The sequence below is a fragment of the Kogia breviceps genome, chromosome 4 (genome assembly GCF_026419965.1).
Source record: "Kogia breviceps isolate mKogBre1 chromosome 4, mKogBre1 haplotype 1, whole genome shotgun sequence".
NCBI classification, from domain to species: domain Eukaryota; kingdom Metazoa; phylum Chordata; class Mammalia; order Artiodactyla; family Physeteridae; genus Kogia; species Kogia breviceps.
This window is the reverse complement of record NC_081313.1, coordinates 133015872-133040505: the sequence shown is the minus strand read 5'-3', so window position 1 is coordinate 133040505 and position 24634 is coordinate 133015872. Positions and strand designations below refer to the sequence as shown.

Here is a 24634-nt window from a genome sequence, read left to right as displayed (position 1 = left end):
ATACTGTTGGTACAGATGGGCTCAGGTGAAGGAGAGGGCCTAAGGGGTCTACTCTGGCCTTTGCCCACCCATGGCAGGGTGGCATTTGGGTGTTCTGCCCAGTCCTGAATGATGCCAGGCCCTGTGTCCTGTGCCAAGGAGCCAGTCCAGCACAGTTCCTGCCACCTGTACCTCACGGCAGGCACCGTGCTGGGCACAACCATCCATCACCTGCGGTACCCACAGGACCCCCGAGGGAGGGATCATGTCCCCCACTTTATAGATGTGGAAGTTGAGGCTCGGAGGGCTCTCTGGCCAGGAAGGGACAGAGCAGTGTTTGGACCGCTGGTCTTGCTGTCTCTAAAGCCTGCCCATGGCTCAGTGCTGCTCCTGGTTGAGTTTGGCAGGTCCTTCTGCCACCCCAGAGGGACATGTCACACCCAGGGTCCCACCTGCAGGCCATCGTGGCACACACTCTCTTGTCTCCTGCCTTTCCTCTTACCCCTCCCCATGTGATGTGTCACACTCACACCCTCACAAGAATCCCTCCTGTGGACCAGCCAGGCCCCAAGGCTCAGCTACTCCACCACATAGACACCCACGGGGACAGATCCTCCACCGCCTCCACCCTCCCCAGGGCACACTAAGGGCTTTTTCCAGACTGGGACTGTCCCGGTCCCTGGTAAACAGTGGAACATATGAGGGGCCCCAGGAGGGACTAAACATTCTGCCTGAGCCTCCCAGAGCCCTCTACACAGATCCCTAGTGGGAGCAGTTGGTGCAGTACAGCCCGGGAAGTGCAGCCTGGCCCGGGAGACAGGATACCTGGGTTCTGGGCTGCCCTAGCCTTGCAAGCTTTCTGATCTTGGGCAGTTCAGTACCCCTCCCTGGCCTTGTTTGCTTGAAAAGTTTGGATTGGATGAGCCCTCAGATCGCGCAGACCTTCCACACAAACACTTAACGGAAGTCTTAGGTGAGTCAGGGTACCAAGGGATCTGTGGAAAGAAGCCCCACCTGCGTCCCCCACCCAGAGACCCCAAGGCCTACCTACCACTGCAGGAGTTGGGGTGGAGCCTCGGGCAGCTTCTCAGAAACCAAACAACCCCCTGCCGTTGCAGGAATGGCTCTTTCTTGGCTTTGAAGACTCTTAGCAGCCTGGACCCCTCTCCCTCTCCAGACTGTCAGAGCTCCCTGAACCACCTCAGCCCACAGGTTCAGCCCCACTGCTGCGATCTCTTACTCCACCCCCTCTGGGGGTCAGCTTTGGCCTCCACCAGGGCCTACCTGCTGGGTCACAAGCTCCAGCCCACAAGACTGTTCCCTTCTGCCTCAGTTCCCCCCAGATATGTTCATTGGAGTTTTTGCTCCAAACCATCTTGAACCAGAGATGAGCCATCCACCCAGAGGCCTCCTGCACTGCCTGGCAGCCTGGACCACCATCGATGACCCCCATCCTTGGGGGTCCATTTGGAGGCCTCCATGTTACAGCCAGGTCCCTGGGCAGCATATTTTAACACCCACGAGAGGCTTTGGTTGACCAAATCTTTCCAAGTAAGGGGTCCTCAAGGGAAAATAAGTCCTGAATCATGAGGGACAGCAAGGGACCCCCTGGAAGGGCAGGGCCCGGCTGAGGGCAGGACCAAAAGTAGGGTGGATAAGGTGAATGGTGGGTGGATATCCACCCCTATGTGCGCGTGCACGCGCACGCACACACACACAGAACCGCAGACTATTAAAGCTCAGTGGTTCTTAGAGCTTCTACTCCAGTGGTGGTTTTCAGAGTGGGAAGGAGAAGGTAGTTCTTTCTGGTTCTGGCGTCCCATCCCCCACCCAGCCCTCTGATCTACTCTCCTACTTTCGTGGTTCTCACTCCTGCCTGCACGTTAGAACCCCAGAAGCTTTAGCAGCACCTTCCTGCCCAGGCCCACCTCAGCCATCTGATCAGAATCTCTGAGCTGTGACCGGGCACCCTCAGGTCTAAAGAGCTGCCCACGTGATTCCAGTCAGCAGCCCAGGCTGCACAAATGCTTGGTCTAACTGAACCAACTAACCTCTTGAACAAATGATGGTATTGTTGTTCATTTGAGCCTATCTTTGCTCCTTGGCTAGATTATGCTCATCTCTGGATCTCCTCCCCTCACCCCACCAGCTTTTATATAAAGAATATAAAGGGAGGGAACCAGATTCCTGACCACTCGTTTTATGCCAGATCGTTTTTATACCACTCTTATTTCATCCCCACAGCAGTCCTGCATATTTGGTGTTCTGATCCCCATTTATAGATGAGAAAACTGAGAACCAGAGGGAAGAATTCACCCACCCAGGGTCACAGTTAATGAGTAGAGGAGCAAGGATCGGGCCCCATTTCAAAGCCGTGGGGCTTCCCAGGGCCAGGTGCAGACACACCCATGGCAGCAGCAGGTCCCTTGAGCTCTGCCCTGAAACCCACCCCTTCAGAGAAGAGCCCCAAGTCAGAAGCTCCAGGCACCAACTCATCCCCCATCTTGCCTTGGTTTTCTGCCTGCTATTTTCCAGATCCACAGAGTTGTCATCCAGGGAGTTGAGGCTGTAAGGGAGATAATGGAGCTCACAGAGTTGGCAAGGCCCAGCCCTCCCTGTCTCTGGTCAACAACTACCCCTGCCATCACCGCCACCATCATCATCACTACCTCGACTACCACCATCACCACCGCTACCATCACCACCACCATTACCACCATTGCCATCACCACCACCATTACCACCACCATCAGCATCACCACTACCACCATAACCATGACCATCACCACCACCACCATCAGCACCACCACCACCATCACCATCATCACCATCACCACCATCACTGTCACCATCACCATTACCACCACCATGACTACCACTACCAACCAGCACTGCTCACCTGATGTGGTCCAAGTCACTGGAGGAAGACTGGGACTCGAAGCCCAGGTCCTTGGTGGGGAGGTTCAGCACGGGATTGGCACTGGAAAGAAGGCCCAGTCAAGCGACCATGGGCCTCAACCACCCCATGGGGCCTCTTACCCATCCTTCGACCCCCACTTACCGCTCAGTGTTGTACACGTTAGTCCCGGGGATGGCAGAGACTGGGGGTATCACCCCCGCCGCTGTCTTCCGGGCCTCCTTGGAAGCCGTCATAGCCCGAAGTTTCCGGTGGTAGCTGTGGGGAACATGGCGGGGGGGCATCACTATTTTCCCTGCACACCAACTGTGTGCCCAGTGCAGGCCCTGAGAGTGTGACTTCACAACAACCCTGGCAGGAGGGAGGGTTAGCTCCATCTTACAGAGGGTACAAGGAAGAACCAGAGAAGGGAAATGATTTGCTGAAGACCACGCAGCTGACCAGTGGCAAAGCCTAGAATCAAACCCAGATGTGGCTACTGGCTCCATATGTTTTGGAAAGGGAAAAAGAAGCAGCATTTATTAAATGTATAGTATGTGCCAGACACCTTGCTCAGTATGAGATGCGCATGGTTCCCTTGAATGCTTTGAGGAATCTAGTGTCATGCCCATTCTGCAAATGAGGAAACTGAGGCTTGGGGAGGGGAGTTTAACGTATCCAAGAGGTCATAACGGGTCACCGGGGATTAAATACAGAGGTACCTGACACCTAAACCCCAGGTCTTTCTACCCCTCAGATATCTTGGGTGGTGGGAGAGGCGAGGTTGGAGACACAGGGGGTGATGGGAGCAGCACCTCTTCTGGGTACACACGAGGACCGTGGTCATGATCACAACGACCAGCAGCAAAGCCACTCCCAATCCTATGATGGCGTTACGGAGCGTGTCTGGCAACTCTGACTCCCGGCTACCCGGGGAGCCCTGGAGAAGAAGGATTGTGATGGGGGAGGATGTAGGGTCAACACCCCCTCCTCACCCCACTGTTACCTCCACCTTGCCGACACTCACCAGCACCACCAGCCCCAGCTGCTGCAGCTTGGTCAGGGAGTCCTCGTCATTCCGGATCATCCTGGCCACAGAGTCCCGCTCAGGCCCGAGGGACGTTGGCATCCCCCAGGCTCCCTGCTCACCCTCCTGCCCACCCCAAGGGCAGCCCCACTCACACACTCAGCTGCTCAAGGGTCAAGGCTGACCCATTTGAGAAGACAAAGTAGGCATCGAGGTAGGAATGGCCTCGGGCCCTGGAATGGAGCAGAGGTGAAGCCAGCAACGCAGAGCCACCAGACAGGCCCCCCTGTTGCTGGTCCTCTCTTCTTCGCCCCAACCACTAGTGCTGTGGGCACTCACCGAGCCCTCGATTCTATGTCCTGAATGTTCACAATGTAGACAGTAGTCCTGGTCGCCTGGACAAGAGCACTGCAAAGGGGGCAGGTGTCACAGAAGGCTGGGGTAGGGGCCTTAGCCCAGGCCTGTGGCCAGGGCTCTGCCAGTGGAATTAGGGATTGTGTGAGGGGCACCTCCTCTGGACAGCTCCATTGGCTAAGCAAGTTGCACTTCTGTGCAAATTAGACAAGGATGCCCCTTCCTCTGGGACTGGGTTTACAGTTTAGCAAGCAGAGTGCCCTTGTGCAATGCACAGCCTTTGCAACTGTACATGGCAGCCCTATTTAGGCCTGTCTCTGCCCAGGCAACCATAGGCTTCTGGGAGCAGGCAGAAAGGAAGTGCAAGTATAGGTACAGGGTCAAAGACAAGGACACTACCTAATGCACTGTGGTAACCTAAATGAGAGGGAAGTCCAAAAGGGAGGGGATATCTTTATGTGTATGGCTGATTCATTGTGTTGTGCAGTGGAGGCTAACATAACATCGTAAAGCAACCATACTCCAATAAAAAATTAATTAAAAAAAATAAAAGACAAGGACAAGGTCAAGTGTGGGTCAGGGACAGGGTTAAGAGATATGCCATCCAGGTTTCTGTCAGGGATCAGGCTCCCAGGCCATGTTCTTCCCCACAGGACCCTCCCAGCTCCCCAGACCTACGCCTTAATCTCTTCCGTGTTGGCGCCCACCTCCTCCTTGCTCATGGAGAACTGCAGCCTCACACGGTAACTCTGATCCACAGTGAAGAGCTACAGAAAGAGGGTACGGGGAAGATGAGGCACAAGGGACCCAGGGGTTGGCAAAGGGCACTAGGAACTGAAGGCAGAACCCAACACTCACATTTAGGGTGATTTGGGCTTCCTGGGCAGGACCCTCAGAAGGCCTGTCCTGGGCCTTGACTGTCACTTGGTAAGTGCCTTGGAGAGTGGAATCAAGGCTGGTCACCAGCCTATGGAAGGTAGGAGGGCAGAGCTCAGTCTTGAAACCCAAGCTGAGGTCTCCTTGGAACCTCTGTACACCTCCCAGGATGAGGAACTCACTGCCTTGAGGTCCTGCTTGGCTCCCCCCACCCCATCCAGGGGCTGCCCACAGTTACTCAATGTTGCCAATGAACACGCTGGCCTCCGAGGAAGTGGAGACACGGAAGCCCTGGAAAGGGATCGTGGCCCCATCCTCAGCGATGAAACACACTTGGAGGATGGAGAACAGGATGGTCCCATTGTTCCCTGAGTCATCGTCTCTGGCCTAGGAGCAAGGGCGAACAACATCTGCGTGCCAGGCCAGGCCAGGCAGCCCTCCATCCCCAGCAGGAGTCTGAGGCTAGGGCGGCCTGGGAGGCTGGTCCCCATGATCTCTATCAGCCTTCCCCAGGCCACTAACCAAATGCTTTCAAGAAGCAGTGTTTGAACAAGTCCCTGCTTCTGGCCCCCCAGCTCAACAGGTCATTGCCAAAGTCCCTCCTGTGTGGAAATCCCACCCTGCTCTCTCCCGCCCCCGCCACCGCCACACACACACACACACCAGCTCAGGGACACACCTACTGTGTGCCAGTCACCTTCCCTTAGATCCCTCCTTTCAGTGCTTGCTAACATGAGTACGAGTTCCCCTAGTGGACCACGAAATGATGTGGGGAGAGGGCACAAGCATTTTTATTCGTTCTAGTGCCTTTTAGAGAAGCATATAACCAACACACAGAGCTGTGAGTCCACTGACGTCACTGTTCAGGATGAGGCCAAAGCTGGTGTTTATGTTTCAGAAAGGAGTCAATTTAAAGAAAATTGTTCAAAGCCATGGCCAGACTCATGACATTGGAATACAATTGGCTGAAGACTGGAAAACTGACTGTTTAAGCCTAGGAAGAACCTAGAGAGGGAGAATCACTATCCCCCTTTTATGGGAGAACACTGGGGTTCTGAGAGAGACCCCGTCCTGCCCACAGGCACACGCAGCTCTAAGTGAGGAGGGCCAGGCCCATCCATCTCCACACCTGTGTCCTTTCCACAGCGCAGGGTGTGGCGCCCACATATAATCAGTCTCTTAACTCTAAGGAGTTACTGCAAAGAACTGACAGCTCCTTGTCCAGGAGGGAAAGTGAGTTCCAGAAAGGTGTGGCAGCTCCCCAGCTCAGTAAGAGGCCCAGCCAGGCCCAGGTCCCAGTGCATGGCATAGCTGCCACCCTCTAATAAACACATACGATGCCATAAAAATTGAAAGTATTTTTACAATTTTGCTCTGGAAATTATTTAATACGAGGAACTTGTTTAATTTACAGTTACTATGATTTCTCTGTAATACTCCAGAATTCTGGTGTACTGAGAAAACCACTGCAAGTGATTTTTACGGTCATGAAATTTTTATGAATACTACATTTAACAGTTAATGGAGTTTAATCATATCAATTAAGCAGGTGTTCATTTCCATTCTGGGGTTTTCTTTTCATATGCCAGAGCCAATAGATTTTCTTTCTAGTGTTAAAACATTTTTAGGGCAGCTGAAGGACCTAAAGGCCTAGGCCCTGTATCTCCTGGAGCTAATGTGAATGACGAAGTTTGGAGCCAAGGACTTACCTGGACAGAAGCCACCTGCTGGTTGGGTATCACAAGTTCTGGGATGATCACTACAGGTGTGGACAGGAAGAGGTCAGTGGGGTCAGGGGCAGTGCCCACTTGGCCAAGTGCTGACCATAAGCCCAGCTCAGGGCTCATCCCACCAAACCTGCCCTTAGCCTCTCTACCACCAGAGACCCCCATTACAACTACCCCTAAGCCATTAGTTAGCAGGTCCTCCACCTCCCATTGTGCAGAAGGGGAAACTGAGGCCCAGAGAAGGAGTGCCTGGCCCAGGGTCAGATGTGAGTTGGGACAGAGCTGGGGTGAAAACTCAGGTCTCCCCTCCTGTTGAAACCCTGAGGGAGAGGCAGGGTTGGAGGCCTTCTTCAGTTTCTAAGGGCACACCTGGGGTCTGAGGAGCATCTGTGGGAGTTGCCCAAAGGTAGTCCTGGCAGAGTACAGTGTGGGTGGGGAGGGAGGGGCTTGCTGCTTACCAAAAGTCTTATTCTCAGGCAGAAAGTAGGGTGCATTGTCATTCACGTCCTCGATGGTGATGGGGAGGCTTCCTAGGGGGGAAATGTTGGCTGGCCTTGGTCTCTAAGCAAAGACCTGACCCAGAAAGTCTGGTCCTCAGTCTTGCTCCCAGCAGCCTCCCTCCCATGCATCGCCCATGCTCAGTCCCCTCCCCTGCTCCTCACTCAGGATGCTGACTCAGTCTCCTCTGGCCTTCGTAGGAGGGAGCATCCTCCCTAGACCTCAGAGAGGATAAGCAACTTGTCCAAAGTCACACAGCAAGAGCAGTGGGCCAGGATTGAGCCCAACCCAGGTATGTCCCACCTGACCACAACATTATTCTGACACTTACTAGCTGTGCAATCTAGATTATTGAACTGCCCACCCTGTGCCTCTGTTTCCTCATCTATAGAATTGGATAGGGACCACCTACCACATGGATTGTGTGGGAATAAAATGAAGAAATGCTTGCAAGGTACCTGGCATAGCTCTTGGCTGTAGTAAGGATTCAATATACGCTAGCTGTTTATATGATTGTTATTGCTACCTGGTGTCAGAGGTGGGATCTGAGTGCACAACTGGCTCTGAAGTGTGCTCTTTCTTTTACGCTGCCTCACAACATAATAGCATTAATTAAGTGCTTACTGCGTGCCAAACACTGCACGAAATGCTTTACATATATATTCTCATTTAATCTTCACAGCCAACCTACTACCCAACTCCACTTGACAGATGGGGCTACTAAAGCTTGGGGAGGTGTCATGACTTTCCCAGTGGCACAGCTGGTAAGGGCTGGAGCCACAATTTGAACCCAAACCTTGCAGGTGCCAGTTCTTTCCCACAGCCCCTATGTTACAGCCTGCTGAGCCCTGCAGGCCAGGCTGCCTCACCATTGTCACTGTAGGCCTGGAAGCGGGGGTCTGTTGTGAGGTCATAGGCCCGCACAACCAGCGTGACCAGGTCACAGGTCTCATAGTCGATGACCTCACTCTGATTGATGAACACAGAGCCATTGGCCAGCACAGAGAACCAGCCGTGGCACAGACTGCCCACGTCGACCCCGGCCTTGGTACAGATGACGTTCACAAGCTGTACCTCCACCTGGGACATGGTGTCCCTGTCCTGGGCCACCACCTCAGCCACTTTAACATTCTCCGAGCCATTCTCAGCCACATGGATGCCCCGGAGCGAGGTTGAGTCCAGGGTGGGTGGCTCGTCATTCACGTCCTCCACATTCACGAGGACTTTTGCTGTGGCGTCACGCCCCTGGGGGTCTGGGTTCTCAGCACTCACTGTCAGACTGAAGGAGTCCTGTGTCTCATAATCCAGGCTCACGTCCGAGGGCAGCCGGAGGCGGCCCTGTGCCCGCCCAGACCCCAGCACCAAGCCTCGGAGCAAGAAGTTGTTGGCACCGCCCCCTGATAGGCTGAAGCTGATGCGGTTGTTGGTTTCCATCTGGTCTGCATCCCAGGCCTCCACCACGCCCACCAGCACTCCTGCGAATGAGGGGCAGAGTGTGCACAGACCCCTGACCCGGCCACTGGGGGCATCCTCTGTCCTCACCCCCCTTGGGGGCTTCAGGCCTGCCCTCGAAGGGGTCGTATAGCCTGGCCGAGGGAGGACTTACCTGGGTCCCTCTCCCTCACTGAGAAGGAATAGCTGGACTGGCTGAAGATGGGCAGGTTATCATTGATGTCCTGCAGACAGAGGCAGTTCTGAACCCAGGGAACTCAGGAGACCCCAGGTTCAGCCTCCCCAGAGCCTGTCTGAGAAGCCAATACTTCCCCTGGCCTGAGGCCCAGACTCTCTGTCCATGTCTCCTCAGACAGCACTGCCCACTTCCTAGATGATGAAACAGGCTTCAAGCGGACAGAACTCGCCCAGACCCCACCCCTGGGGCTCAGAGGTCTGTGGCGGTACTCTGAAGTTTGGTGTACACTCTGTTTCCCTGTGCACCACTCAGGGCCGTCTTAGACCCTGCTCTTAGGAAGGATAGTTCTGAGTCCCCACCTGTGTCCCTGTCTGGCCCAGCTTGAGTCCCCATCTCTCGGATTTATTGGCTTGGCCCCAATACCACCATGATCCCACAAAGGCCCAAGATTTCCCTGGTCCCCTCCTTTCTCCTGTCCCTCCTGCCCTCGGTCAACCCCAAGACACTCACTCTGTGCTCAGGTGGGGCTGGGCTGGGGGCGCCTGCCAGGGCTTGACCTGGTCCTGTCCTGAGACGCCCGCTGTGTTCTGTTCTTGCCTTCCCTCTCCAGCCCTGGTCACCCCACCCAGACAGAGCGCTGCCCCTGTTGTCACAGCATCAGGCGAACTCTGCCTGTGCTTCCTCCCCTTATGCTGGTGTGTGTTGGGTGCCCTTGGCTTTCCTAGTCCTTCCCCAGGATGGCCCAGAGGTCTCTGCTTTTGCTCTCAGATTTTTCTAAATGGTAGAGCGAACATCTTTGAAAACAGAGCCCTCTCCCCCTTAACCAGATGTAATTTCTGATAGCAATTTCCCAGAGATGGCTTTACTGCCTCTGTGCACATGGCCAGCTGCATTCTCAAGATTGTCCTAACTCACAGGAGGGCCTAAGAGCACAGCTCTGAGTTCAGTCCAGCTCCACCTCTTCCTCACATGTTACTTTGACCTCTCTGGGCCTCAATATCTTCATCTGCAAAGTGGAGTGGTCCTCCCTACTCACAGAGCTCGTGGGTGTGAAAGGACCCTTCTCGCTCAGGAAATGCAATTTTGCTTTCTTCCTTCTTTGTGGCCTACTTCACCCCAAGGACAGCTGGCAAGTCTTTATCCGGCTTCCGTTTCTCTATTTTCCCTGAGGTCTCATTCTGATTCTTGTGGGAAAGGGGCACATCCCAACCCAGTGGGAAACAGGGTTGCTGTGTGGGGTGGTGCAGGCTGTGCACTGCACAACCCGAGGGGGCACCAACCACATTGTGGACATCGTAGAGGAAGGTGCCTGTGACCCAGTGGCAGCCTTAGAACCAGACAGACTGGATTCAAAACCCCATTCTGTGACCCGAGGCAGGCTACTGAACCTATGTGTGCCTTAGTCCCTTGATCAATAAAATGGTGCTAACCGATCCCTCCCTTGAAGGACCAGGTATACACTGAGTGTATTCTCTGGGACGGGCATTCCTTGAAACACTTTCCATTTTTTAACTCATTTTATATTATTTTCATCCCCATTTTACAGATGAGGAACTTGAGAACACAGGCAGGTTGAGCGATTGCCTAAGACCACACAGCAAATGAGCCAGGATTCTGACCCACCAGCTTCGTTCCAGAACTCTTTTACCCACTGCACTGCAAAGGGCAGAAATGTGACTTGAGTTGGGAGGACAGGGAGCTGGCCATCTGCTCAGGAGCCCCCCAGTACAGGGCTCATCCTGGACCCTGTCCCCGGCTGAGCCAGACCTTACCTCCACAGTGATGGTGACACTGACGTCAGTCCAGAGGGCAGGCTCGCCACAATCAGACACACGCACGGTCAGCACGATGCGGCCCCCCAGGGTGGCGTTGATGGCCTCTCGGTCCAAGAGCCCCAGGTTTCTGAGGATCCCTTTGTCGGGGTCCACTGAGAAGTTGTGGCTGTAGGGGCTGCTCAGCAGGCTGAAGTGCAGAAGGCTGTGGTTGGTGCCTGGCTGGTCATCGTCGTGAGCCTGCGCCGGTAAGCAGGGTTGGGACGTCAGCCATCAGGTGCTCCCCGGCCCCAGCCCCTGCCCTGCAGTCTGGACTCCCCCTCCAGCGCTGGCCCATGAGAGCGGTAACTGGGCCTAAAGCCAGAGGCATGCTCCCCAATCTCCCAGTCTCAGTCTCGCATCCGAGAGGCCCAGACCAACAGCTTTCACGAGCTTCTGAGGTCTGAAACATTGAGGTCATTCATTCATCCCAAAAATGTTTACCTACCATATGCCCAGCCCTGTTCTAGGTACTGGAAATAGAGCCATGATCGAGACAGTTCCCTTATGGAGCTGATATTCTAGTGGGGAGGGAGGAGTGGGGGCCGTATAATATAGACAGTCGAAGTTTAAAATAAACAAACAAAAATAAGTGTGTGTGGGGGGGGACTTCCCTGGTGGTTCTGTGGTTAAGAATCCGCCTGCCAGTGCAGGGGACACGGGTACGAGCCCCGGTCCGGGAAGTTCCCACATGCCGCGGAGCAACTAAGCCCGTGCGCCACAACTACTGAGCCTGTGTTCTGGAACCCGCGAGCCACAACTACTGAAGCCCGCACGCCTAGAGCCCGTGCTCCGCAGCAAGAGAAGCCACCGCAATGAGAAGCCCGCTCATCACAGCGAAGTGTAGCCCCCGCTCAACGCAATTAGAGAAAACCTGCACGCAGCAGTGAAGACCCAACGCAGCCATAAATTTAAAAAAAAAAAAAGTGTGGGGGAATCCCCTGGTGGCCTAGTGGTTAGGATTCTGGGCTTAACGCTGCTGTAGCCCGGGTTCAAGCCCTGGTTGGAGAACTGAAATCCCACAAGCCATGCAGCACGGCCAAATAAATAAATAAATAAATAAGTGTGAAGTCCAACAAGATTCTGATTTTCTCATGATGACTACCTCAGTGCTGTATTTTTTTAAAATTTTTATTTAGTTATTTATTTTTGGCTGTGTTGGGTCTTCGTTTCTGTGCGTGGGCTTTCTCTAGTTGCAGCGAGCGGGGGCCACTCTTCATTGCGGTGCGCGGGTCTCTCACTGTTGCGGCCTCTCTTGTTGCGGAGCACAGGCTCCAGACGCGCAAGCTCAGTAGTTGTGGCTCACGGGCCTAGTTGCTCCGCGGCATGTGGGATCTTCCCAGACCAGGGCTCGAACCCGCGTCCCCTGCATTAGCAGGCAGATTCTCAACCACTGCGCCACCAAGGAAGCCCCAGTGCTGTATTTTTTAAATAGCTGAAATTCTTCATCCAATCTGTGTGTGTGTGTGTGTGTGTGTGTGTGTGTGTGTGTGTGTTTCTGTCCTACCAAGGTCCTGAACACATGCTTAGTGTGCCTTTGGGGTGATCCAGGACGGAGAGCACAAGATGCTCTTCCCTGCCACCAGGCCTTTGCACATGCACATGAATGCCCTCTACACCTTGTCTGCTTGACTCCAGGTCAGATTGGTGCCTTCCTTGGTCCTCCACAACCCCTGTGCTACCTTCAGCACAGCACAAGTGACACACTTGGATGATGGTCCACCACCTTCCCTGAAGGCAGGAATTATGGTGGATTCATCTCGGAGGACCCAGGGCCCAGCAAAGGGCCTGGTGCATAGTAGGTGCTCAGCAAATATGGCTTTGAATACAGAGCTGGGCTAGTCACACTTGGATCCAATTCTTTCCCCTCCTCTTGCCCACTGCCACCTTCAGGTTTTTGTTTCAGATCTGTTGGGATCGTGTTTATGAAATGAAAAACTCTGTTTGTTCATTCCTTGGCACTCTGAACTCAGGCCGATTAATTCACCAAGCACTTCTCAGGGCTCACACTGGGCACCATGGTTCTGGCAGCAGATCTGAAATGCTCCTGCCCCAAAGAGCTCACAGACCAGCGTGAGGAGCACTGAGGTGCATGAAGAAAGGCCCGGGTTTCAGCCCTGCCACTGACTGGCTGTATAACCACAGAAAAGTCACTTAACCTCTTTGAGCTTCAGTTTTCTCCTTCCGTGAAATGGGGAGCATTAGAGCACCTACGTCATAAGTTTGTCAAAAGATCAGGGATGGGAATGTACTCTGGAAACCACAAGCCCCAGAAAGATGGGAGGGCTCCACGGCCATGTGATTGTCATTCCGAGGACCTGGTTTCTCGATTCTCACAAGATCCCCTTACAGATGACTCAGTGGAGAAGCTTCTGAAAGCCTCAGAATCAGGGGAGAAGCTTCTCTCCAGTGTTCTTCTGGAGCCAGTATTGGGTTTTTATCTCACAGAGTCTGTGAACCTGACCACTGATCTCATTTCCATTTTTGCTTTGGCCATTAGGAAGCTCAGAACTGAGTATTCAGCCCACTCCTAGCAATTGCATGGCTTCTACCTTTGTGCACTTAAAAAAAAATACCATCCTTATTTTCTCTTTTTCCTTATTTCTTTTATCACACTTTTAAATCTAAGCCACCTCAAATCCTTTTTGGAATGAGGCAGGGGCCTGAATTTAAAAGAGCAATATGTTTCTGAGGGCTTGCTCTGTGCTAGGCCTTGTGCCGAGCACTTTACATCTGTTATGACCCTGGGAATAAGTACTGAGATTGTCTTCATTTTCCAAAGAAGAAACGGAGGCCCAGAGAGACTGAATGACTTTCTCAGGACTACACAGCAGAGCCCAGATTCCAACCCAGGACCAGCACGACTACAGAGGCAGGCATGGTGCCATGTGCCCGTCCCACCCATCAGCTACAGGCTGGCTCGCACCTGGATGGTCACGGAGACATTGCCCTCCTCTTCCGGGACAAAGATGTTGTAGGAGCCGCTGACCACGGGCTTGTTGTCATTGATGTCCAGCACAACGATCTGCAGCATGGTGGAGGACGACAGGTTCCCGCCATCCGTGGCCAGCAGCGTGAGGTAGTACATGGTCTGCTTCTCCCAATCCAGCAGCTCACTGTTTCTCACCGTCACTGTCCCCGAGTCTGGATCCACCGCAAAGATGTCCGCCCTGTGCAGGGTGGCCAGATGGAGCAAATAAAGATACAGGATGCCCACTTCAATTTGTATTTCAGATAAACAATGAAAAATATTTTAGCACATCCCATGGCATATTTGCAACCTACTTATATTAAAAAAAAAACCCATTCACTGTTTATCTGAAATTGAAATGTAACTGGGTACCCTATATTTTATCTGACTCCTCTAGCCCTGCTGTGAGGCAGAGGTGAGCCTGGGTCCCCCTCGCCCACCTGCCTGCTGCCCACCCGGATAACTTACCCATTCCCCGGAAGCAGGCTGTAGGTGATGCGGCCTCCCTCGCCCGTGTCTGGGTCGCAGGCCTGTGAGGCAGAGAGACAGATAATGGGACACTGAGCAGAAGCCATACCCGCACCATCAACCGTGAAATTGATGAGGACAGGGCCGTCCTGCTTCCTGACCCAAAGGGAGAAGCCCCCAGCACACTCAGACTGACACACAGACGTCACATACATGCGCACGTGCATACACACCTGCTGGCCCCCGCTGACGTCAGATGATACAGGGACTCCAGCAGGGCCATGGCCCCAGGCCTGCCCATCTCCTCATCTCTCCCAGCCCTGCCCAGCCGTGTCCCCCATCACTCACTCGGATGCTGTTGGTGACCACATAGCCGACCGCACTGTGCTCAAAGACGCTGAGGTTGTACAGGTTGTGGGGGAATGTGGGCCTGTGATCATTATTGTCTCTAAGGTGGATGGTCACTGAGGCTACCGAGGACCTTCTGCTGACCGAGTCAGTGGCCACGACCTGAGGACAGGGGAAGAGGCAGCGGCGTTGGGACTGGAGCACCGCATGGCCCACTCCCCCTGGTGCCCCAGAGCACCCCTCACCTGCACCAGCATCACCGTGTGTGTCTCATAGTCCACCAGCGACGGCGCTCTCACCAGCACCTGCACATCCACTGAGCCCGCTGCCCGCTCCGGGGAGACGCTGAAGGCTTCAACATTAGTGCCCCGCAAGGATAGCAGGAAGGTGCCGTTGCTGCCCTGTAGACGTGGGCTGTATATTAGGGACCCCACTCCTGCAATGTACCCACCTGCATCTTTCTCCCAATCCCTGGCCACAGGTCCCAGGAGGGTAGACTGGTCACTAGTCCCTGTCAATGTGGGCTCATCAGAAGAAGACCTCCCCGAGGCCCCAGCCTGGGCTGCAGCGGCTGGACACACACCCCTCACTCCCTTTCAGTCTTCCGTACCAGCCACCATGCACCACCCTCCACCACCCATACCAACACCAAACACCATCAATGTCTAACATTGGTCCATTATCCACACCCCCTCTACTCCACACCCCTCTCCAGTCAAGGCCAACCACCATCTCAACACACCCACCCATCCACCACTACCCAATATCACCCTCCAGTCGACATTTTGTACCAACTCATTATCACCAAATACTACCAAACACCATCCATAGTTATTCAGCATTCAATACTACCCAAATCACCCACCACTCAGTATCAACCTCCACCTAGGAATACACTCCAACTTGACACCCACCCAGACCACACTGTGCTCAAAGCTGCCCACATCCCCCAATACCCAGTACTATCCCAGCACCCCGCAACTTCACCATCCACACATCACTACCCCCTCTACTCAACACCGCCAAAAATTACATTCCACTCAACATTACCCAGCATCCAGGACCAACCTCCACTCAGTGCTGCCTTTCTCTTCCCCACCACGTAGCACCACCCTGAACACAAGACTACCGGCCAGCTCAACATCACTCAGCAGTTCCAAATGTCACCCAACAACCCCGACCACCACTCGTCGTCAGCACCACTGTTGCCCACTGCCCACTGCCCCACCGGGCACTGTGGTACTGCACTCTGCTGGTCACTCGCCACTTCCCTCCCCCAGCGATCTCCCAACCATCACTTCCACCCATGCCGCACATGGTCTGGGTGCCCCTGCCTTGTCTGGGTCGTAGACCACCATGGTGAGGTCATCGATGGGGATGCGGGTGGAGGCGTGTTCGTCCACGTAGCCAGTGAAGTTGACTTGAGCCTCTTGGGGGGTGAAGGTGCAGGTTGGGAGGCTGCAGTTGTAAAACTCAGGTTTGTGGTCATTGACGTCTGTCACTCTCAGCGTGACCCATATGCTCACCTTGGCCTCCTGCCCATAGACGTTGGGGTGCATCTCAGTGGCCTGAGAGCAGAGCAGAGGCCGAGAGGCAGAGGTCAGAAAACCAGCATTCAGAGAGAGCCGAGATCAAAGGTCAGAGTTTAGAAAGTCAGGGTACAAAGTGGGCAGTGGCCCTCTCACTCACCGTGACCTGCACCTGCACCTCCTCATCCTCCTCCAGCAGCTGCTCTCTGTCCAGGGAACCGTTGACCCTGATCACCCCGTCTGCTCCAATGTCAAACCAGCCAGGCCTTGTGGAGTCTGGGAAAAGGCAGCAGGAGCAGCTGCTTCCAGTGGCTCTGACGGAGCCCTCACCCCTTCCCTCGCCTCAGCCCCAGCCTGGGGACACCCCGTTCTCACTGGAGATGCTGTAGATCACAGGGTCATTGATGCCTCTGTCGCCATCCATGGCCTCCACCTTCAGCACCGAGGTTCCCTGCAAGAAGCCATGGTCAGTGGCCAGACCCTTTCCCCACCTCTTGTCTCCACCCAGACACCTCCAATTCCCTGGCACACCTGGGGTGCATCCTCAGCCACAGAGGCCGAGTAAAACTCCCTGATAAACTGGGGGTCCAGGTCTGGCTGGTCGATTACAGAGATGGACACGAAGACAGGCGAGGAGCACTGGGTGATGCTGCTGTTGTTGTACCGTCCGCCCGAGTCCTGCCAGGAGATGGGTCTCCGTGAAGCGGGGGCTTCGGGTCCCGTTGCCCCCAACCCCGCCTGCGCCCACACTCACACAGGCCTTCAGCTCCAGCTGATAGAAGGCACTCTTGTTGGTGTAGCTGAGGCTGCCGTTGAGGATGATGGAGCCATTGGGCAGGATCCTGAAGAGGTACTCGCTGCTGTCCGTGCTAGGGATGACCTGAGGCAGAGCACAGTCAGTCCAGGCTCTCCCGGGACGGCCCTGCCCCTAGGACCTGCTCTGAGAGACCTGGGGTCGAAACCTGGCTCTGTTCTCAACCTCTCCAGGTCGCTTAACCTCTCTGAGCCTGGGAAATGGGCTAGATATCGCCTCAGTGGGACGAAAACAGGGTCAAGTGAGCTAAGGTAGGTTCCAGGCACGTAGTGGGCGCCCAGTGATGGGAGCTGTGGCTAGCCAAAGTGTCTTCGTGAGAACTGGGGTCACACCCGCCATTGTCTGTGTGACCTTGGACAAGACCCTGGACCTCTCTGACCCTTGATTTCCTCTTCTTTGAAGCCAGGATTACCGCAGCCACCAGGTAGTGTGACGCTAACCGGGCAAAGACACAGACAGTGCCCCAGGTGAGAGGGTGGGGAGGAGGGTCCGGTCTGCAACAGGCACCCTCCTTAGGCGGCGGGGCCAAATGAGGTCCAGAGGGGGCCAGAGGAAGGCGTGGGGACCAGGGCTGGGCCGTCGCAGAGCCCCTGCCCCGCAAGGTCCCTGCAGGTTGTGTGGGAGATGCTGCCCCCTGGTGGCCATGAGGAGAGGTGGCGCCCACACTCCCACGTGGACCCGCACACGCTTACCTTCTCTATGGAGTACACCACGGCGCCTCCGGCCCCCGTGTCTTTGTCCGTGGCCAGCACAGACAACAACAGGGAGCCAACCGGCAGGGTCTGTAACAAGGGTTTTGTCACCTCTGAGCTCCAACACATCTCCTCCATGCCCAAGCACATCATGCCCCCTCCTGGAGTTTCAGTGCCCCCAACTGTACCACGGGGTTAGCAATGGACCTTCCAGAACCTGAAACCCAGCATTCCACAGATGTCCCCCTTTCCTTCCCACCTGGGCTGGGCCTCTGGGGGCATGTGGATGGAGGCAGGGAGCAGAGTTCCCCCTTCTCCTCTCCCCACACAGCCTCCCTGAAACCTGAGCTGGCTTCTGATTTGCAGCACCCCTCAGGACCACCATGAGCGATCATTCCAGAACTCAGATTGTGCCACTGCCTTGCTTAAACATCCCTGTGTGCTCTCTGTAGCCTCCAGAAATAGGTTCCACACAGCACCCCGCAGAGCTGGAAGGTTCTTTTGGGAGGCTTTCTCTCTAGGACCTGTCCACACCCTCACTATTTCTTCATGGTGGCCAAAAAGATCTTTGAAAATCCTGAACCAGACCACATCAGTCTCGTGCTCAAAACCGACAAGTGGTTCCCTCATTCTGCCCAGAATACGGTCCAGACTGCCTCCAGGGCCCTCCAGGGTCAGGCCACTGCCCACTTCTCTGACCTCACCTCCTCCTCAGCCTCCTCCCTCCACACACACGAGCTTCCTGGCTATGCCTACAGCACTCCAGGCTGATTCCTGCCTCAGAGGCTTTGCAGCTGCTGTTCCCTGCCTGGAATATCCTTTTCCTGGAGCAGCCCATGCTGGCTCCTCAACATTTAGCTCTGTTCAGATGTCACCTACCCAGAGAAGATTTTCCTGACTGACTCAATTGAAAGCACGCCCCTCCCCAGTCATGTTTTATGCTCTTCATAGAGCTCATCACCACCTAAAATAATCCTGCTTGTTTAATGCTTTGTTGATTAAATGTTTTGTTGTCTGTGCTCTTCACTACAATGTGAGCTAGCGAGGGTGGCGACCAAGTCTGTCTTCACCAGATATCCTCAGCACCAAGGACAGTGCCAGACACACAGTAGGTGCTCAATCAGAGCCTGTTGAAGGGCTGTCTGAACCTCACCAGCCTCAGGTCTGGCCTGGGGGAGGGGGACCCACACCTGTCAGGACTTTGAAGCCACGTGGTAATGAAGATTCAGGAGTGGTGTTGTGTTTGCTGCCCTGAGACCACTGGGAAACCTCCTCCCTGCCTATGCAGTTCAAGTGGGGCTGCTCCTCTTGCTAGAGGGGAAAGCACATGATGCAGACCTAGACAATTGGAGCAATCCATACTCCTCAACTGATGGGCACCTGACTGAAAACGGGCCATTGAGAGTCAGTCCTGGGGGTTTGGCTGGGACCATTGAGAAAGAGACAGTCTGTGTTGCAATTGCAAAGCCGGTGGAATGTGAGCCTGGAGCTGCTTGGGGACACTTTTATCACCATAAGGGAAAACTGCTTGCCCCACCCCAGGATGGTGGCAACAAGAGAAGCAGAGCTGCTAGGTGGAGAGAAATCTCTTCTTGATGACATGGCTTGAGTACCTGGATCCAGCCATGCCTGAAGTCAGATATACTGTTAAATTTTTCAGAAACATGAGAAAATCAATTCCTCCCCCCACAACCACCTCTGACTATCATAACTGAAAGAATTCCAATCCAGTCTGATAGACTGCAAAATGTTGCTGTAACTATGGTACATGGGGTTACATACAACCCCCTGAATTTGGTTCCTGCAGCTGCCCTTTCTAGGAGGTGCACTTCCCTATCTTGGATGCCCTGCTGGCTATCTCTGGTCCTTCCCACTCTAAGCAGATTTGTGGGATGTCTGCATCCTACACATACACCCCATTAAGGCACATGTTACCTCACGGATGCTGGTGGAGAAGACAGTGTTCTGGAAAATGGGTGCATTGTCATTTCTGTCCTCCACGATCACCTGCATTTCCTTCAGCACCTGCAAGTGAGAAAGCCCAGGTGAGCCCAGGAAACGTGGGAACTTGAGAAAACAAAATCAGGAGCATCAGGATGGGAGTGCAAGCTGGTATAGCTTCTCAGGAGAACAATCAGGTGGTGTCTGAGGTGACTTTTTAAAAATATATCTTTATTGAAGTATAATTGCTTCACAATGCTGTGTTAGTTTCTGTTGTACAACAAAGTGAATCAGCCATATGCAGACATATATCCCCACATTCCCTCCCTCTTGGGCCTCCCTCCCACCCTCCCTATCCCAGCCCTCTAGGTGGTCACAAAGCACCGAGCTGATCTCCCTGTGCTATGCAGCAGCTTCCCACTAGCTATCTATGTCACATTTGGTAGTGTATATATGTTGATGCTACTCTCACTTTGCCCCAGCTTCCCCCTATCCCCTCCGTGTTTATTTATTATTATTATTATTATTTTTTTTTTTTGCGGTACGCGGGCCATTCACTGTTGTGGCCTCTCCCATTGCTGAGCACAGGCTCCGGACGCGCAGGCTCAGCGGCCATGGCTCAGGGGCCCAGCCGCTCCGCGGCATGTGGGATCTTCCCGGACCGGGGCACGAACCCGTGTCCCCTGCATCGGCAGGCGGACTCTCAACCACTGCGCCACCAGGGAAGCCCCTTCCATGTTTATTTGATACCATTTCAAATGCCAGAAAAGTTGCAAGTACAGTACAAAGAATTCCTGATACCCTTCATCCAGATTTACCCCTTATTTAGTTTTTCTCTCCACAGATTTACTGAACCATTTGGAGAGTATGTTGTGGAAATCATTAGGTTATTTTTAAAAAATCTAAAATGTCCTATTCCAAGAATGTTCCTTTTAGCTTTGTTAGCCATAGCGTAAAGCTGTGAACAACCTAAGTGTTGAGGAGACCAGCTAAGCACTGTGGTGCTTAGAGTCCCCACACTGGGCTATAGACATACAGGAAACAGGAGACTCATGTGCAGACACAGAAGGGACCCCAAAGCCGATTGTTGTTTTTCAGCCGCACCCCGCGGCATGCGCAACGTCCCTGACCAGGAATCGAACCCGGGCTCCCTGTAGTGGAAGCACAGAGTCTTCACCACTGGACCACCAGGGAAGTCTTCCAAAGCTGAGTCGACAAGGCAGTTCAAGACCATATATGCAGTAGGATCCCACTTGGATTTCAGAAAACACACCCAAAGCTATCATCTTTCTTCCGTGGATGCATATATGCATGTCAATGTTTAGCGATGGATAGAAAAGAACACGGTGATGGCAGACACTTCAGGTGGGAGTGGGCTGGGAAGGGTTGCCCAAGGGGACTTGAGCTTTATCTGCACTTTTAAAAATGTTTACAGGGCTTCCCTGGTGGCGCAGTGGTTGGGAGTCCGCCTGCCGATGCAGGGGTTACGGGTTCGTGCCCTGGTCCGGGAAGATCCCACATGCCGCGGAGCAACTAAGCCCGTGAGCCATGGCCGCTGGGCCTGCGCGTCCGGAGCCTGTGCTCCGCAACGGGAGAGGCCACAGCAGTGAGAGGCCCACATACCGCAAAAAAAAAAAAAAAAAAAAAAAAAAAAAAAAATGTTTACAAAGAGGAAGTATTTATGAATATCCAAGTCATTAAAATGATTTATTTAATGGATAGGGTTTGGGGAATAGGTTATAAAGACAAAACCCCCAACTTTCACAGACACAAGACACAGCTGTATAAGTGTGTTATTGAGAAACATGAACACTGAGACCAACCCATCAGCCAAAAGGGTTGAAAGTGATGACCTCAGTGGAGAGAGGGTAGGGAGGTATTTGGCACTTGTTTTTTTATTAATAAGTATATTAATACAAGTTAATAATGTAATCGGGACTTCCCTGGTGGTCCAGTGGTAAAGAATCCGCCTTACAATGCAGGGGACGCGGGTTCAATCCCTGTTCAGGGAATTAAGATCCCACATGTCATGCACCAAAACTACTGAGTTCGCGCCTCAACTAGAGCCCGCCTGCTGCAAACTACAGCGCCCACGTGCCACAACGAGAGAGAAGCCCACACGCCACAACGAATAGCAGGCTTGCCTCAGCGAAGATCCTGCGTGCTGCAACGAACACCCAAAGCAGTCAAAAGTAAATAAAATAAATAAAAAATAATACATAAATCTTTTTTTAAAATGTAATTAATGATATACAATAGATATATAAAATACACAAAAGATAAACCAAATATTTGTATATTAATATAAATTACAATAAATACTAAAATCTTGGTTAATATTGTATGATGAAAAATGGAGAAGTATGATTTCGATAAAAATAAATATTCAGTTCATTTTTTGTTAGCTGGGGCTCTCTCTGCTTATTTGCGGTGGGCAATTAGTGGTGGGCCCTCAGTCCCCTCCCCTGCACTCTGATCCCTGGACTTCCCTCCCCACTTCTGACTCACTGGGTTGTTGTGACCGTCGCTCGCAGAGATGTTGATGGCAAACCAGTAGAGTGTCTGCAGTGGGCAGAGAAAAGGGAACCAAGGTAAGCCCTGCTTGGGTGCCCACGAGGGCCCTCCCTACCTCCCCAGTCCCTCACGAGGCCTTCTCAGGTTGCTTCCCTTTACCTCATAGTCCAGAAGGTTGGCCAGCTTCACTTCCCCAGTATTCGGGGTGACACTAAAGAAGTAGGCATAGGAGCCACTAATCCCATAGGTCAGAGGGTCATTGTCCTGGTCCTGAGCTACCAGCCAGAAGACCTCAGCACCTGCAGACAGGACAGGGAATGCACAGGGTCCACGACCACCTAGTTCAATGCTGGCCTGGCCAAGCTGCCCACGAGACCCACAAGAATGTCAAACTTCTTTTAAAATTAGCAGGGCCAAGACATGGAAACAACCTAAATGTCTATCAATGGATGAATGGGTGAAGAAGATGGGGCACACATGTACAATGGACTGTTTTCAGCCTTAAAAAAAGAATGAAATCTTGCCATTTGTAACAACATGGATGGACCTAGAGGGAATTCTGCTAAGAGAAATAAGTCAAAGAAAAACAAATACTGTATGATCTCACTTACATGTGGGATCTAAAAACAAAAAACCAAGCTCATAGATACAGAGAAGATTGGTGGTTGCCAAAGGTGGGGTGCGAGGGACTGAGAAATGGGTGAAGAGGGTCAAAAGGTACACATATCCAGTTATAAAATAAATAAGTCCTGGGGATGTAATGTACAGCATGGTGACTAGAGTTAATAATAATGTATTGGATATTTGAAAATTGCTAAGAGATTAGGTCTTAAAAGCTCTCAACGCAAGGGGAAGAAAAAAGCCATCTGTAACTATGTGTGGTAACATATGTTAACTAGACTTATTGTGGTGATCATTTTGAAATATACACAAATATATCATTATGTTGTACACCTGAAACTAATATAATATTGTATGTCAATTATACCTCATTTCTTCAAATGGTAAAAAAAATCAAAAGGAATAAGTGATTATAATCTAGCCCCCAGGATATTTGTCTTTATGCCAATGCAGTATATTAAAGTATATTTTTAATGTATTTTTCTGGAGGGAGAGGCCTACAAAAGTGCCAGAACAGTGACATGGTGGTGGGGCCCAGCACCCAGCCTGAGGGTCTCAGAGGACCAGCCTGCCCCCACCCTTGCCCATGACAGCCTTTCAGGGACAGTCTGGGCAGCACATCTGGAGTCTGCTCTTCTTTGACCAAATAGTTCTGGCTCCTCCAGAAACTCCTTAGAAAGCTTGGTCCCTTCCCACCCAGGCCCCTTCCCACCCAGGCCCCCTCCTCCAGAAAGACCATCGGGCTAGAAAGCTGTTAGTATCTACAGTATGTTTCCTCTGTTGTGAGACACAGTGTCAATTTAATGACTGCTGGGGTGAAGAGTCACTCTGTGTTAACTGTCTCAAATATAAGACACATACTGATTCAAAAATGTCAAAATGTAAACTGATATGGCCCTTGTACCCAAGGAAATATGGTAAGTGAGTGGGGATGTGTAAATCTTTCTCTGTACACATGTGTTCATGGACACAGAAAGAAGGATCAAGGAGTAAAAGCTTTTTTAAAAGTCTGTCTGAAAAAGAATTAACCGTAACAAATAAATCAATAAGAGCTACAGAAATAAAAGACATATACTAGGTCTCTGTCTTTAAACTCACATTTGACGTATTTTAAAAAGTCTGCCTGACAAAACTAAACTATTATACAGTGTGAGTGTCAAGAAAACAGGTCTTCTGCAGGAGAGAAATGACGGGGAGTGACTAGAAGGGGAGAGAGGGGGTCGGTGTGCTTCCCTGTATATATATTATACCTCAAAATAAAAGGTCTAAACAACATTTTTTAAAAACCTGACTGAAAATGCTTTCTCATCCCAAGAGAGCCATACAGTTCATCTCAGAAAGGAAGAAATTACTCTTCGGTTTAAGAAAGCCCAGAGAGGGCTTCCCTGGTGGCGCAGTGGTTGAGAATCCGCCTGCCGATGCAGGGGACACGGGTTCATGCCCCGGTCCGGGAAGATCCCACATGCCGCGGAGCGGCTGGGCCCGTGAGCCATGGCCGCTGAGCCTGCGCGTCCGGAGCCTGTGCTCCGCAACGGGAGACGCCACGACAGTGAGAGGCCCGCGTACCACAAAAAAAAAAAAAGAAAAGAAAAGAAAGCCCAGAGAGGGGCCCTGTGGTTACCAAAGAAAAGACCCTCATTTGGTCTGGCTGAGATCAGACCTGACATTAAAGGGTCACCCAAGAGAATGGAGATCTTGAGGACATTTGAGTTACATATGTTTGTGACATTTGTTTGGAGGTGTGTGTGTGTGTGTGTTTATCCGCGACCAAACAGCTGTGAAAATATACACAAAATACCATTAACATGTATATACTACTTCTCTGTTGTATTCACAGATATCAAATAGTTTGACCTCAGCCCAGTCTTCCAGGGAGGATTGTGCCAACTCAGAATGTAATGAGACTATTACCTCCCTCATCCTGGGATCTGAGCCTTT

General features: G+C 52.5%; 1 protein-coding gene across 4 annotated transcripts in view; it reads right to left on the bottom strand.

Annotated features, from left to right (window-relative positions):
• The window catches only part of CDHR2 (cadherin related family member 2), a 47903-nt gene that overhangs the window by 485 nt on the left and 22784 nt on the right, over positions 1-24634 (bottom strand). Inside the window, exons 4-31 of one of the 4 annotated variants that reach the window (XM_059063512.2) lie at positions 22235-22374; positions 22070-22123; positions 19556-19645; positions 17621-17710; positions 16869-16994; positions 16646-16792; positions 16490-16565; positions 16275-16390; positions 15920-16153; positions 14831-14986; positions 14586-14747; positions 14238-14299; positions 13725-13968; positions 10760-10999; positions 8964-9033; positions 8227-8832; positions 7318-7389; positions 6842-6891; positions 5371-5519; positions 5115-5223; positions 4935-5023; positions 4242-4310; positions 4058-4135; positions 3903-3963; positions 3691-3815; positions 3041-3154; positions 2879-2959; positions 2488-2545 (exon numbers count right to left, since the gene is read on the bottom strand). In XM_059063512.2, coding sequence (XP_058919495.2) covers positions 2488-2545; positions 2879-2959; positions 3041-3154; positions 3691-3815; positions 3903-3963; positions 4058-4135; positions 4242-4310; positions 4935-5023; positions 5115-5223; positions 5371-5519; positions 6842-6891; positions 7318-7389; positions 8227-8832; positions 8964-9033; positions 10760-10999; positions 13725-13968; positions 14238-14299; positions 14586-14747; positions 14831-14986; positions 15920-16153; positions 16275-16390; positions 16490-16565; positions 16646-16792; positions 16869-16994; positions 17621-17710; positions 19556-19645; positions 22070-22123; positions 22235-22374 — 3668 coding nt within the window. Of the gene's footprint in view, positions 1-2487; positions 2546-2878; positions 2960-3040; positions 3155-3690; positions 3816-3902; positions 3964-4039; positions 4136-4241; positions 4311-4934; positions 5024-5114; positions 5224-5370; positions 5520-6841; positions 6892-7317; positions 7390-8226; positions 8833-8963; positions 9034-10759; positions 11000-13724; positions 13969-14237; positions 14300-14585; positions 14748-14830; positions 14987-15919; positions 16154-16274; positions 16391-16489; positions 16566-16645; positions 16793-16868; positions 16995-17620; positions 17711-19555; positions 19646-22069; positions 22124-22234; positions 22375-24634 lie in introns of those variants that run through there. The other 3 variants (XM_067031911.1, XR_010840287.1, XM_067031912.1) reach the window with 3 other exon arrangements.